Source organism: Melitaea cinxia, chromosome 27, assembly GCF_905220565.1.
Source record: "Melitaea cinxia chromosome 27, ilMelCinx1.1, whole genome shotgun sequence".
Taxonomy (NCBI): domain Eukaryota; kingdom Metazoa; phylum Arthropoda; class Insecta; order Lepidoptera; family Nymphalidae; genus Melitaea; species Melitaea cinxia.
Genome location: NC_059420.1, coordinates 3,885,050 through 3,898,965, shown reverse-complemented (window position 1 = coordinate 3,898,965; position 13,916 = coordinate 3,885,050). Strand labels below are relative to the sequence as shown.

Below are 13,916 nucleotides of genomic sequence, written 5' to 3'. Positions count from 1 at the left end.
TAAACTATAATAATTTAACATTAATTTACCCTTCAGGTACTGTCTTCACTGACTGCAGCTCCCTCCTCCTGCTTTCATGGAGTGGCCTTTCCATAGCATGAACCTCGTTATAGCTCTGCAACGATCCACTAGTTACACTGAAATATAAATTAATTGTTTAAAATACTTTATTCATTATTAATAATATTTATAAGCATTTTGTTAGTAAAAATAAGAAGCAATTACGAGTCAGAAACTGAGGGCCTATGAGCACCAAGACCAGCAGTACCAGCACCAAGACCACAAACACGACCGCCGCGCGTGCGGACACGGCCCCTACCCTGCGCACCACCTCGAACCCCGCGCGTAGTCGCTCCACTTCCACGTCGTTTCCGAGATCGTCGTTGTCTTCTTATATTAAAAAAGCAGAAAAAATCAAAGTTCATGCAAACACCGAAAAAAGAAACAATGCAAAAGAAAATAATGCAAAAAATAAAAAAGTGCAAACATATTTTTTCGTAAAGCTTCTTTAAAAATAGCTCAATACAAAAACCAAAAGAAAAACCGATAATGAAAAAAATTGCAAAAATAAATTAAAATTTTAATGCATACAAAAACATTCCTGAGGCATATCCATACTTAGGAAGCATCCCAGAAACACAAAAAACATGACTGTCAAACGTATGCTGTTGACGTAACCGGCTCCCGGTATGAGACTATGTACTTTACATTTTCATTACAAATTTCATGTTTTTGAAAGAAATATAATGCTACCTATGAAATATATCAAAACTAATTATTTTTACGTCTTAGATCTAACATCAACTTGCCTTTTCATCCATTTTTGGTTGAAATATGACGACAATAAAATCGTCGTCACGTGTTCGACATTGAACATGCTGATAGTTACAGACCGATTTTTAGTGAAAATTAACAGAACTATTATATAATTTGTATACATAATCAATAATTACTTACCCTTCCATCGTTTTTTCTAATATTCAGCGAATCACTTTAAGATAAAACACAAGTTTTCACCAACAAAAAAAATAAGTAGTCACCTAGGCGATGGCGGAGTTTTGACTGACTCGTGTTTAAATTTTTTACACTAAAGCTGCGCGAGATTTTGGCTTCACTAGTCAGCCTGTTTCTTCTTTATGCATTTGTAACGTGTTAGAAAGGATAGGGTATATACAATGACGTGCTTTAGAGCGATTATGAGAACACACTTACCCATACCGGCTCCCGGTATGTCAACAGTTCCGGCGAAAATGTGTTTATACCGGGAGCCGGTGTTTCAACATACGAAAGGCTAAGGACTATCGAGATTGGTGTTCGAGTTCGTTTTAACTTATTAATTCATGGTGTAAGCGTGTTATAAGTATCAGATTTAATGGTATTTAAAATTATAATTATTCGATAGGTATGGCTCGTCGGTTTTTCTTAGATATTTTATTAGAAGAAGCACATACCTTAGATTTAAATGATAGTCGTCGTCAAGCTTGTGAAATTCGCGCATTTAAAATAGTTAAAAGGCACAAAGATTTTGTTGATAATTATCGATTGTCTGAAGAATTGATAGATAATGTGTTACAAGACATCAAACATCTTATGAAAAAACCACGTCGTCGAGGTCGCGGATTGCCTATTAAAAAAAGGTAAATATTTTTTTTTCATGAACACTATTCATTTAGGTACTTTCCAAAAGCTTTTTCCTTATAAAGTATGTCTATATTTCAGTTACTATGTGCCCTTTCATTCTTGGCCTGCGGTAGTTATCAGAGAATTTGTGGAAAGAACGTGAACACTTATATATCACAACCATCTGTCCCGATGTGTTCGCGAGGTAGTCGATGCCTTAAATCACCCCAGCGTTGTAAGGAAATATATACGGTTTCCACAGAATTCCGTGGAGAGGCTCAAACTAAAGGAAATGTCGGTATATGTATAGTCGGCTTATAGTACATTTCTGATATTAAACCTACCTATAAGGTTAAAATGCCTATTAATATTACAGATTCTTCGAGAAATACAAAATTCCTGGGGTGATAGGATGTATTGATGGTACCTATGTTACCATGGTTAGGCCATCAGAAAATGAAGAGCGATATTACTGTCGTAAAGGAAATCATGCAAGAAATATCCAGTTGGTAAGATTTTAAATAATATCTAATAAAATTTCTACTAGTCTAGTCAACAAGTGCCTTTTAGGTCAAACCTTCCTGCCTTTGAAAACTTTAACAAAAAAATTATTTGAATATGTTAAATGTTAAAATTTAAATTTAAAAAAAAAATCAGGTACTTCAGGATAGATCAACGAATAATAATCCGCCGACAAAAAGTTTTTATCGCGATTTTTTAATAAGTTATGCATTAGTTAATTAACAATGTATTGTAGCTTGAATATTAACATTTCAAGTTTGATAATTGTTAAACTACAAATCTCAGATTTTTTTCCTTCCATGGCCAGTGTTCCAGCTATTGTTCAAATACTTCAGAATAAATATCCATTGGGAGAATTAAAAAATTGTTAATCTCCACATTGCTATTAAAATTTTATGTCGGTGATAAAGAATCACGAAGTAAAAGAGAAAAGAATTTTTAAATGCAATAAAATAAATATAATAAATATTTTTATATGGAAAAACTAATTGGTTGTTTTTGTTTTATTGAATAGAAATATTGTAACTCAAAATATAATGTTATATTTGTTTTTTAGATTACTGACGCGGACTTAAATATATTGCATGTTGATGCAACCTATGGGGGAGCAACACATGACAGCTTCATCTTTAATCATAGCATCATACAGAGCCACCTTGAGGGCTTAGTGAATGCTGGTGAAACTGTACATTTGCTAGGTGAGTTACCCTATGGCTTAATAGGTATATCATTTATTCCTTAGTAAATAATACCTGTAGTCTACCTTCACTCTACAAATTAGGTACCGACATACTAAAAATCATCATCTATATCTATATCTTATAACATACACACATGGACGTCTGTTCCTACGGTAAGCAACTTAATGCCTGTGTTATAGGTAACAGCCGGCTGATATAGCTAAATACTTTTTTTATAAATATACATAGAAATATTACATACATATATATGATACAAATTTCGTAAATAATAAATAAATATATAAATACAAATATTACACAGAGACTCAGGCAGGAATCGATCCCGCAGCCCACAAAGCAGAAAGCTGGATCACTACAAACTGTGCTTACGAGCTAGTCAAAATATTCTAGTAAAAAATCATCATCAGCTGCCATCTTTTTCAAACAAATATAATGATTGTAATCTTAATATCCACATGCCCCATTGTAAAATTCCACTTATGCCACATTGCCACTTAGAAATCAATAAATATTTATTGGTTTCTCAGTGGTTTTTGTCGCTTTTGATGGAATCTACTGGAATTTTTCAATAGGGTGAGTAAAACCAATAGATTCAGCTAGGATGACTACTTTAAACGTTATGGGACATAATTTGTTCTTTGTTTTTACAGGGGATTCTGGATACGCACAACGTGCATATTTAATGGTACCAGTGCCTAACATAGAACAAGGAACCCCTGCTGCACACTACAACAAACTCCATGCCACAGCACGTAATACTGTGGAGAGAACTATAGGCAGGCTAAAGGGAAGGTTTAGATATGAAACTGAAACTAGCAGCTAGCAGCCAAAATTAAATAACAATGGAACTAGAAGCCAATTTTATTGAAAATTTTATCATCGTTTCTAGACAGTAATAGAAAGGTTTCTGCGAAGTTACAACAAAATGTAGTGTCCACGAGCAGAGATATAGACATTTGAAGAAATGGTACATAGGCATTGTCTTAGAGAAAAAAAATAAAAAAAAAATAGAAGGGATTGAGTATCCCTTTTGAAAATTTATCATCGTTTCTAGACAGTTACAGAAAGATTTCTGCGAAGTTACAACAAAATGTAGTGTCCACGAGCAGAGATATAGACATTTGAAGAAATGGTACATGGGCATTGTCTTAGAGAAAAAAAAAATTAAAAAAAATTAGAAAGGGTTGAGTATCCCTTTTGAAATTTTTATTATCGTTTTTAGATAGTAATATAAAGGTTTCTACGAAGTTACAACAAAATGTAGTGTCCACGAGCAGAGATATAGACATTTGAAGAAATGGTACATAGGCTATGTCTTAGAGAAAAAAAATAAAAAAAAAATAGAAGGGATTGAGTATCCCTTTTGAAATTTTTATCATCGTTTCTAGACAGTTACAGAAAGGTTTCTGCGAAGTTACAACAAAATGTAGTGTCCACGAGCAGAGATATAGACATTTGAAGAAATGGTACATAGGCATTGTCTTAGAGAAAAAAAAAATTAAAAAAAATTAGAAAGGGTTGAGTATCCCTTTTGAAATTTCTATCATCGTTTCTAGACAGTAATAGAAAGGTTTCTACGAAGTTACAACAAAATGTAGTGTCCACGAGCAGAGATATAGACATTTGAAGAAATGGTACATAGGCATTGTCTTAGAGAAAAAAAAAATTAAAAAAAATTAGAAAGGGTTGAGTATCCCTTTTGAAATTTCTATCATCGTTTCTAGTTAGTAATAGAAAGGTTTCTACGAAGTTACAACAAAATGTAGTGTCCACGAGCAGAGATATAGACATTTGAAGAAATAGTACATAGACATTGTCTTAGAGAAAAAAAAAAATAAAAAAAATTAGAAAGGGTTGAGTATCCCTTTTGAAATTTCTATCATCGATTCTAAACAGTAATAGAAAGGTTTCTACGAAGTTACAACAAAATGTAGTGTCCACGAGCAGAGATATAGACATTTGAAGAAGTAGTATATAGGCATTGTCTTAGAGAAAAAAAAATAGAAGGGATTGAGTATCCCTTTTGAAATTTTTATTATCGTTTTTAGATAGTAATATAAAGGTTTCTACGAAGTTACAACAAAATGTAGTGTCCACGAGCAGAGATATAGACATTTGAAGAAATGGTACATAGGCATTGTCTTAGAGAAAAAAAAATAAAAAAAAAATAGAAGGGATTGAGTATCCGCTTTGAAAATTGTCTTATCTTTTTTTGATAGTAAAGAAAAGGTTTCTGCAAAGTTACAACAAAATGCAGTGTCTATGAGCCGAGATATGATAACTTTAATAAATTTAATTTAATCGTCTGCTTAGAAAAAATCCCTAATTAAAAAACATTAAAGTAATTTTTTTTTCTAATCTTTCTTGTTATTATAAATTACCTTTGTTTTCAAATTTTGACCCTATTTTATGCTTAGTAACATTAATTTTTTAGCTTTTATATCGAATTAACTTCCTTTTTAATTTTTAAATTTAAAAAAAAATAGAAGGGGTGGTATTTACCCTTTGGATTTTTTTCCATAGTTAGATGAACAAACGTTACTAATTTGTGTAAAGTTACAACTCAATCTGTTGTTTAGAAGCAGAGATATAAAGAGTGGCTGCTAGTTTCAGCGTCATGTTTAGATGCCTTTTAGTACACAGAGTACTACATTACCACCCTGATATGGTTGCAAAAATTGTTGTGGCATGTTGTGTCTTACATAATATATGTAATCGTGCAGGGCTACCGGCACCTGTATTGGACGAGTATGACAGCCAAGAGGAATTTCGTTTCCAGACAACCCTTAATACACGAGCTGGGGTTGGACATGAAACAACACAAGAAGCAGTGATAGGACAGTCTAGTCGACAAGACTTAATAAATATGCTATGGCGAGCACGACATGCATAAGATAAAAAACAATATATTTAATATAAACATTATAATTCTATAAATATAAATACTTATTTTTTTAAAATTTCTGCTAATAATTGAAACCCTTCTCCAATTTTATTAACAAAAGTTTGAAAGAGCTCTGAATTTCGGCGATTTATTTCAAGTTGTTGTTCTTCTAACGCCAAAAACCGCTCTGAAATACTCGTGAATCTTGATCGCCGTTGAGATGGTGGTGATGCATGAGTACGACGACTATGGCGAGGTTGTGATGTTGCTAGAACAATAATAAATGTTAAATATATTTAACTATTCCATTAAAGTTACAAATCATTTATGAATTTGCAATAAAATATCTAAACAAACGGTATAAATTTGCTCCTAAGTGCCATCACAAGAGCTGACTGTTATCAAGCGGTCATCAAACATCAAACTACTATATCTTATAATTGAAAGGCCAACATCTGGTTTGTTAGGCTTATTATCATATTCAATGGTAGTAAAGAACCCTTCAAAGTTATAAAAAAAGAATATTAAAGATATAATTACTGGTATTGGTCTGGGGGGATCTAATCAACCGGCGACGAATATTTCTTAGGCGATGTTGTGGGTGGGTGCCTGAGCCTGAAGGAGTTGGGGGAGGACTTGCAGGACCTTCAACTGTGGGTGATGTGCAGGATAGAGACTGGACCATCGGTAAAGGGCTTACTGATGCCTGAAATCAGATATTAAATAATAAAATTGTGTAGTGAACTATATTGTATGGCTAAATTCTTCAAATAAGTGGAATTAACCAATGCTAGTTCCGTGGATTTACACTATTCTCGACGACATACCTCTACAACTGGAACATTTTCATTTAGCAGGTCTTCAACATAAGTTGGAGTTGACTGCTGTTCCTGAAAATATATATATATCACTGTAATATTTGCATGTTAATTGTATAATTATGTTAAATAAGAACATTAAGTTTACACTTATAAAAATTACATTAAACAATTCAAAAATGAATTTGATATAATTATCAAAATCTAATATGATAACTATATTTAAAAGGTTTGCATCAATATAAAACTTGAAATCTTTAAAACAATACCACATAATCATGTCAAATACTGAATCAATCAAATATAAGACTGTAGTTAGTTTTGTATAGTAGCAGTAGAGTTGTATAGTAGTTTTAGACAATATACTATCTTACCCTTGGTAATGATGGTACTGGATATGGATTTTCTTCTGTTAACTGGATGTTAGCCAGCAAAGATGGACTATTTCCAGATCCAGCCTGGGCCTAAAATTCAAAAAGTATAAGGACATTAAAACTATCCATCTAAAGAAATGTTATTAAAGTAAGAATTGTTTACTTTCTTTAACTTACACCAAAAAATGGATTAACTTCTAAATGCCTGTCACCAGTTGCAAAAGTTTCACCACCCATTAAAACTAGTATCCTCTCTTCAATCTCGGAAAGTTCCACCACCTCATTACCACCACCAGTCTTATTTCTAATTTGATAGCGTAATGCACCCTTCTTCTTAACAGCACTTTTTTTATCAGCCCAATACTAAAAAAAAAATATAAAATATAATGTAAGTATAGGTATACTTAACTGTTTATACTTAATATAACAAAGAAGTAATTGATGCCAGAAATACAAACTTTAGTCCACTGTTTCCATGTTTTAACACAGCCTCCTAAGCTGTTTAACTGTAATGCCAGTTTCTCCCAAGTTTTACGGGCTCTCTCCCTTGCACTGGGAACTTTAGAAAATCCTTTTGCAAGATTAGGATTCTTTTCCAAAAAATTGAGAAGTTCTTGAACTTGGGCCGTTGAAGGATGTGCTGCTCTTTCCGTAGGGCTATGTTTAAAACGAATTCATCAATATTACAGTAGGTAGGGGCTAGCTAAGTTACAAAGAAACTAATACTAACAATAAAATTATACTTACTTCATGTTTTATTTGGTGCTAGCTGAATTTTCAAAATCGGTTTAGTAAACCCAGAAACAACCCCTTACAACGTCACAAACTTTATCTCTTTATAATATTAGTATTAAAACCAACTTTTTACTAACTTTAAAACAAACAATAACGAACTCGGTACGGTAACGGTACTCTCACATCCAAACGTCAATTGGTTCAAGCAAACATCTTCGTACGCTTTTTTTTTTTTTTTTGAGGCACGAACTTCACAATATACAGCCAACGCAATGTTATTTTCTTTATTTCATTAAAAAAAAAAGAATTATGTGTCAAGTATTATACAGTTCAAATATATATGCAATAATATAATAAATTAGTGGAAAGTTCATGCACATATTCTGAAAGAAAGTCATAAGAAACGAATATCGATAAAACAAATACAGCTCTAGACATAGATCAAGTAAAAAAAGGTAGATAACGCACCTAGAACAGAAAAGTGAAGCCACTTTTTTAAAGATGTGTGAGTGAGTGAAGTGTTGACACCTTTTAAAAAAAGTCCCTAAAATTTTTATTAAACAATTAATTTAATATAGGTAAAATGGGTATGTGAAAATAAAAACCTGTTTATAGTTTTAAATAAATTTACTAAAAATAAAACAAAAAATCGGTAGAATAATAAAAAAATATATTCGTAAGATAATCGTATGAATGGACACTTCCTATCCCCTCTGTTTATCTCTTTTCAGTTTGCAGTCGGTTTTTTTTTTAACTATTTTTCTTAAACCTAGAATCCTTTATGTTGTAAAAGTTTTTTAAATTTTTGTCGCTTAGAACTCAGAGTCATCGTCATTGTTTGCATTTTACTGATATGATGTAGTCTTATGTTCAAATATTTTTCAATCACTAATCGTATTAAATTGACTTTATGCGCATGGCCAGCATAATCGTGGTCATTTTCCAAGTAATGAAAAGTTCTGTTATTACCTGTAAAAGAACCTAAAAACTGCGTGACTATATAGGTATGCTGGCTTTCTCTCACCAAATTTATATTCTCCATGGACAGTTTTCTTATTATGAGTTCGCAAGTTGCGCATATGTCAAAAACATCTAGGGAAGGAAAACACAGTCCACCTTTATTTCGAGCCAGGATTAATTTGTGGAAGTCGTGTTCTTCTTCAGACATTAAACTATTGAGACACTTTTCACATTTTAGTATTTTTGAAATGTAGTGTACAGTGCTACCAGCGATATAACCAATTATTATTTTTTTAAAATCATCGTATTCCGCAACATTCAGAGTGCTTGCGAGTTCTGCCGTATCTTGTTGTATTTTACGGAGAAAGTCTAGTGAAGCTAATTCGTGTTCTATTGGATACTCCTGTTCTTCATGTCTATAAGATGTCCTGGTTGAATTAATAGTTGAAACAGTTGTAGATGTACAATTTAAAATGGCTACTTCTTCTAACGGGACACAGTTCCCAGTGGATAAGTATTTTAATTCGAGATGGAATGGAATGAAAGAAAGATGGATGGAAGAAAGATCAGAGCTTAATCTACCATGCTGCTCCAATGCGGATCGGCGGATATATTCTATGAGTAACGATCATAGAAATCGCAGGTGTACATGATAACAAGCGGAACCAACGGCTTAACGTGCTCTCTGAGGCACGGTAGGAAGACCCACAAGGACTGCACAAAGACGGCAAACGTCTGTATGGCCAATACAAATATTTGTCATGTGCGGGGATCGAGCCCGCAACCGCCAGCGCAACAGCCACAAACCAGTGTTGTGACCGTTACGCCAACGCGGCGTCCTATATAATTTTAATATAACATAATTATACAGGAAGAAAAGGGTGAACTTTTTATTTGAAGTCGGTTAAATATACCTTTTTTGGATATCCTGTTCTATGGACTCTGCGAAGTCCATGTTTTGTATCATACATGTCAGCCTTATCAAAATGGTCTGAACAAACCACACTTGATGAGGATGGCTGCCATTGTAGTTCATTTCGGCTCAGTCTTACAGCCGCTACCCATTCACCTCTTATTAAAATATTCGTTGGAAACCTAAAACCATGAAATTTGATAGTAAAATATGGGTACCTAGTTTACTCAAAAATTGTAAAAAGTTAAAACATAAAACAAACGAGTTAATAATTCATAAATATATTTTGATTTTTTTATTTTCAATTTATGTAACATAAAATAACACGAGAAAAAAAAACAATAACTATGTCTACTTTTTACTTAATTATTTTTCTGATTGCGTACAATTTACTTACCCACATTTTGGGGTATTGAAAAAAAGAACTACTGGCAACACTCCCGTGGTACGTCATTTCGTGACATTGAAATTATAAGTTCCGAATAACCTCAATATTATTTTGGAATAACAAGAAATATAAAGTTTTATATGTACTTACGTGTAAAACGATATTCCTTCAGATTTTTTGTTTACTTTGGTATTGTTTTTGCACCATTTAATCACACAAGACGGCATTTTATAAGCAAAGTTACTGTATGAAGCCTCGTGACATACTAACGAAAATGAGCGTAGTTTGATGCATATGTGTGCGTGAGCGCGTGTATTTACTTGAAGGAGCCGAGTTTTGTGGCTTCACTAACAACAAAGGCCGCGCATTATCTACTTTTTAACCGACTTCCAAAAAAGGAGGAGGTTCTCAATTCGACTGTATTTTTTTTTTTTTTTTTTTTTTTTTTTTTTTTTTTTTTTTTTTTTTTTATGTATGTTACATCAGAACTTTTGACTGGGTGGAGCGATTTCGACAAATTTTCTTTTAATCGAAAGGTGTTGTGTGCCAATTGGTCCCATTTAAATTTATTTGAGATCTAACAACTACTTTTCGAGCTATATCTAATAATGCGTTTTTACTTGACGCTTTTTTCGTCGACCTACGTTGTATTATACCGCATAACTTTCTACTGGATGTACCGATTTTGATAATTCTTTTTTCGTTGGAAAGGAGATATCCCAAGTTTAGTACCATGATAAGGAAACCAGGATCTGATGATGAGATCCTAGAGAAATCGAGGGAATCTCTTGAAAATCCGCAATAACTTTTTACTAGGTGTACCGATTTTGATAATTCTTTTTTTGTTGGAAAGAAGATATCCCTAGCTTAGTACCATGATAAGGAAACCAGGATCTGATGATGGGATCCCAGAGAAATCGAGGGAACTTCTTGAAAATCCGCAATAACTTTTTATTAGGTGTACCGATTTTAATGATTTTTAATTTAATCGAAAGCCGATGTTTATCATGTGGTCACATTTAAATTTCATCGAGATCTGATAACTACTTTTTGAGTAATCTTTGATAATGCGTTGTTACTTGACTATTTTTTCGTCGATCTACGTTGTATTACTCGTCGATGTAATTGAAGTCGGTTTTTTTTTCGTTTGCGAGCAAACACAATTATTTTTACTATATCTATGGCTCTAGATTGCCGCTCTTCGATTCGACAGTCACTTAACTTCACTTGTGCGTATCGAATGTTTACAGAATTCCAAACCAAGGTCAAGTGGGTTCGCTTTCGAAGTGAGTTCTGTCACTCAGGTGAAGCTCGATATCGAAATGGTTAATTACAGAATAGCACTGCTGATCCTGAATATTTCTTATACACGGTGATTTTATAACCGTTTTGGAAACGAAATATTTTACTTTGGAATCATCTATAGTACCTACAAAAATGGATAAATCAATTGTAATATTGACTAAAAAAAAGTTTCAATTTTAATATTCATTTTTACTCGATCGACTTTGAAAGTAGTAAGGCACTGATCATTCATTCATTATTTTATATAAATGAAACACGTCCGTCCGCGTTTCGGTTGACAAAAGTATACCTATAAGCGCGAGCTAGCGAGTACTTACGTAGATAGACTCGTTTGTCCTTCATACTTTACACGGGCTTAGGACCGTCAGAAATACCTATTTTATTTAAACTTCTTTTCGATTATTAACTACGATTGTTCTTTTCACAACAAATCAATTTATAAACGGACTGTAGGTATAAATTTCAGGCGTATTTAAAAAATCGGAGCTATCTACAGAATAATTAACTTACAGAGGTACCTATTAACAGTTTATTTACACTATTTAAACTTCTCAGTATCGAAGCAACTGCTCAAAATGGAGTCCGTTGCGTTCAATACACAAACGTACACGTTTAATACAATACATGATGTCCCCCATGGCCCAAACAGAAAAATTAAAAGTCAAGGCGGCGTTTAACGTGTTCACAAAGATTTAAGTTTCTCTACGTAGTTTTATACAACCATTGGTCCTTTCCAGTCTCCTTCGTGTGGTGGCCCGAGGAGGACATCGGTACGTGTTGGGACTGCAGGCCTTCGAGTGTGGCAAGGACATCTCCACTGAGATCACCGTGTGGGACGGTGTCGTGGTGTCTCCACTGGCCCCTGCTTACAGCGATGCCCCCGAGCCCATGGACACTGACGATAAAGGTGAGGGTACTTAGACACACATTTTAACTCACTCAAACTCAACAGACGTTAAATTTTATTGGAATATACTCTTTAAGGCACACTGTATGAATAATATGGACTAGTAAAATCATGCGAAAGAACGAAACAGTAGGAAAGCTGAGAATGATGCTTTACAGCGCTTTTTGCTGTGGCAAGATATAGGTATGATTAGTATACCAGTATTTACTGTACCAGTATGAATAGCTCATAGTGTCTATAGTAGACGTCTACTAAGAACGATTTTGCGAAAGGACCGGGTTGAGGTGGTCTGTGGGCTCTCGCAAGTTTGGATGAAAGTTCAATTTTTGTGCTACAGGATTATAAAATATCTCTTGTTAAAATACAACTCTTATTAAAATATCTCTTTCTAAAATATAACTCTTGTTAAAGATTGATTATCTGATTATTATGAAAAAAGCAACGTGTCAATAGTGTGGGTGTATGTATAGATAAAAAAAAAATCCGTCATCCGTTAGCGTCGGATCACGTCCTAGATTTACTAGGTAGTCACGGGACTGTCGGTCAGCAGTCCGAATAATAAATCGCCTGTGTTATTATATAATACATGATGTTTAATAAAAGACATGGGCATTTAGAACCAGCGGACGTTAATATGTGTATTGATTATACACTACGTTTGCCCCTCTGTAAATGTTATCAATTTCCACTCGAGCGAAGCGGCGGGCAACTAATTAATATAAAATAAATAATAAATTCTAATTTTTCACAATTCAACAAAATAAATAATAAATTCTAATTTTTCACAATTCAACCGTATAATATTATAATATAACAATAATATTAATATAAGACATTAGTTGATTACTTAAAATTGGACTCTGAAAATTATACAATGTGTTGCTCTAAAAAAACAAAGTTTTTATTATACAATTTTTCTTTATACATTATGATACAAAAATAAATTATAAAAACCCTTAACCTACCTGAAAAAACAAAGAAACGACATTTAAAGTTATTTACCAATTCCTATACATAAAATTAAAATTAAATATTTCTTTTGACTGACTGACGTGACTATTATGGAGTGTCAAGAAATCCTTTTACAAAACAATACATATTACTACTGCTATAGAAAAAAAGGTACTATACAAATATACAAACTCAAAGGAATATATTCCTTTATATCTCCCCCCCTAGGTTAGAAAATTACCTCCGACATTTCGCCACTGTCTTCTTCAGCAGGTACAGGAATAAGTTTAGTAATGTGAAATAAATTTGACTCCAATTTTCTATGACCTGTATTAACCTCATATATTGAATCTGATATTTTTATTTTATTTTAAAAGGACCAATCCTTAATTCATCTAATTTTTATTTTATTTAATTTGTGCCCATTTTCGACATATACCATTTCACCTTCATTAAACTTGATGATCACAATGATCTGTACCGTCTAATAGATATCTCGGAGCGAATCCTGTGACAGTGTGTTCAGTGTTATTATATCTATCCACACAGTTATGAGCAATGGTAGTCCATGCTTTATTGAGTATTTGGTTTTTCATTTATTTTGCATCTTATCTTATTTACAAGTGGTTGGTTTAATCTTTCATTAAGACCATTTGAAAATGGTAAATTTACTGCAGTGAAAATCAGGGTAATTGATTTTTCATTTAAAAAATCTTTAAATTCTTTTGAGTTCAGTCCAGGATATTGGTCAGTAAGTACCATGTCAATTTCGTTACAGTTTGGAACTTTATTTATCAGCTTTATAAAATCTTTGGCACTCTGTGTCTTCGATGTTGTT

The 13,916-nt window shown here is 33.1% G+C and overlaps 2 protein-coding genes across 2 annotated transcripts; one reads left to right on the top strand and one right to left on the bottom strand.

The window, feature by feature from the left end:
- The first annotated feature begins 1,900 nt into the window (after nucleotides 1-1,900).
- On the top strand, nucleotides 1,901-3,666 carry LOC123667303 (putative nuclease HARBI1). Its single transcript, XM_045601255.1, has 4 exons — nucleotides 1,901-1,914; nucleotides 1,997-2,129; nucleotides 2,699-2,840; nucleotides 3,494-3,666. The coding sequence occupies exons 2-4, from the start codon at nucleotides 2,058-2,060 to the stop codon at nucleotides 3,664-3,666; spliced, it is 387 nt and encodes a 128-aa protein (XP_045457211.1). The 5' UTR covers nucleotides 1,901-1,914; nucleotides 1,997-2,057.
- Nucleotides 3,667-5,733: 2,067 nt separating this feature from the next.
- Nucleotides 5,734-7,671, bottom strand: LOC123667302. The gene is made up of 7 exons (XM_045601254.1): nucleotides 7,667-7,671; nucleotides 7,378-7,576; nucleotides 7,097-7,282; nucleotides 6,920-7,009; nucleotides 6,555-6,617; nucleotides 6,268-6,433; nucleotides 5,734-5,995 (listed from the first exon to the last, which is right to left on the bottom strand). Exons 1-7 carry the CDS (start codon nucleotides 7,669-7,671, stop codon nucleotides 5,790-5,792), a joined length of 915 nt encoding a protein of 304 aa, XP_045457210.1. The 3' UTR covers nucleotides 5,734-5,789.
- Between the last annotated feature and the right edge of the window lie 6,245 nt (nucleotides 7,672-13,916).

Bases quoted from the DNA above. Each gene is read 5' to 3' on its own strand.
- LOC123667303 (XM_045601255.1), top strand. From the start codon at position 2,058: ATGGTTAGGCCATCAGAAAATGAAGAGCGATATTACTGTCGTAAAGGA. The intron at 2,130-2,698 runs GTAAGATTTTAA...TTTGTTTTTTAG, and splicing joins ATGCAAGAAATATCCAGTTG to ATTACTGACGCGGACTTAAA. The intron at 2,841-3,493 runs GTGAGTTACCCT...TTGTTTTTACAG, and splicing joins TGAAACTGTACATTTGCTAG to GGGATTCTGGATACGCACAA.
- LOC123667302 (XM_045601254.1), bottom strand. The intron at 7,283-7,377 runs GTTTGTATTTCT...TTTTTTTTTTAG, and splicing joins CATGGAAACAGTGGACTAAA to TATTGGGCTGATAAAAAAAG. The intron at 7,010-7,096 runs GTAAGTTAAAGA...TTTGAATTTTAG, and splicing joins AAGTTAATCCATTTTTTGGT to GCCCAGGCTGGATCTGGAAA.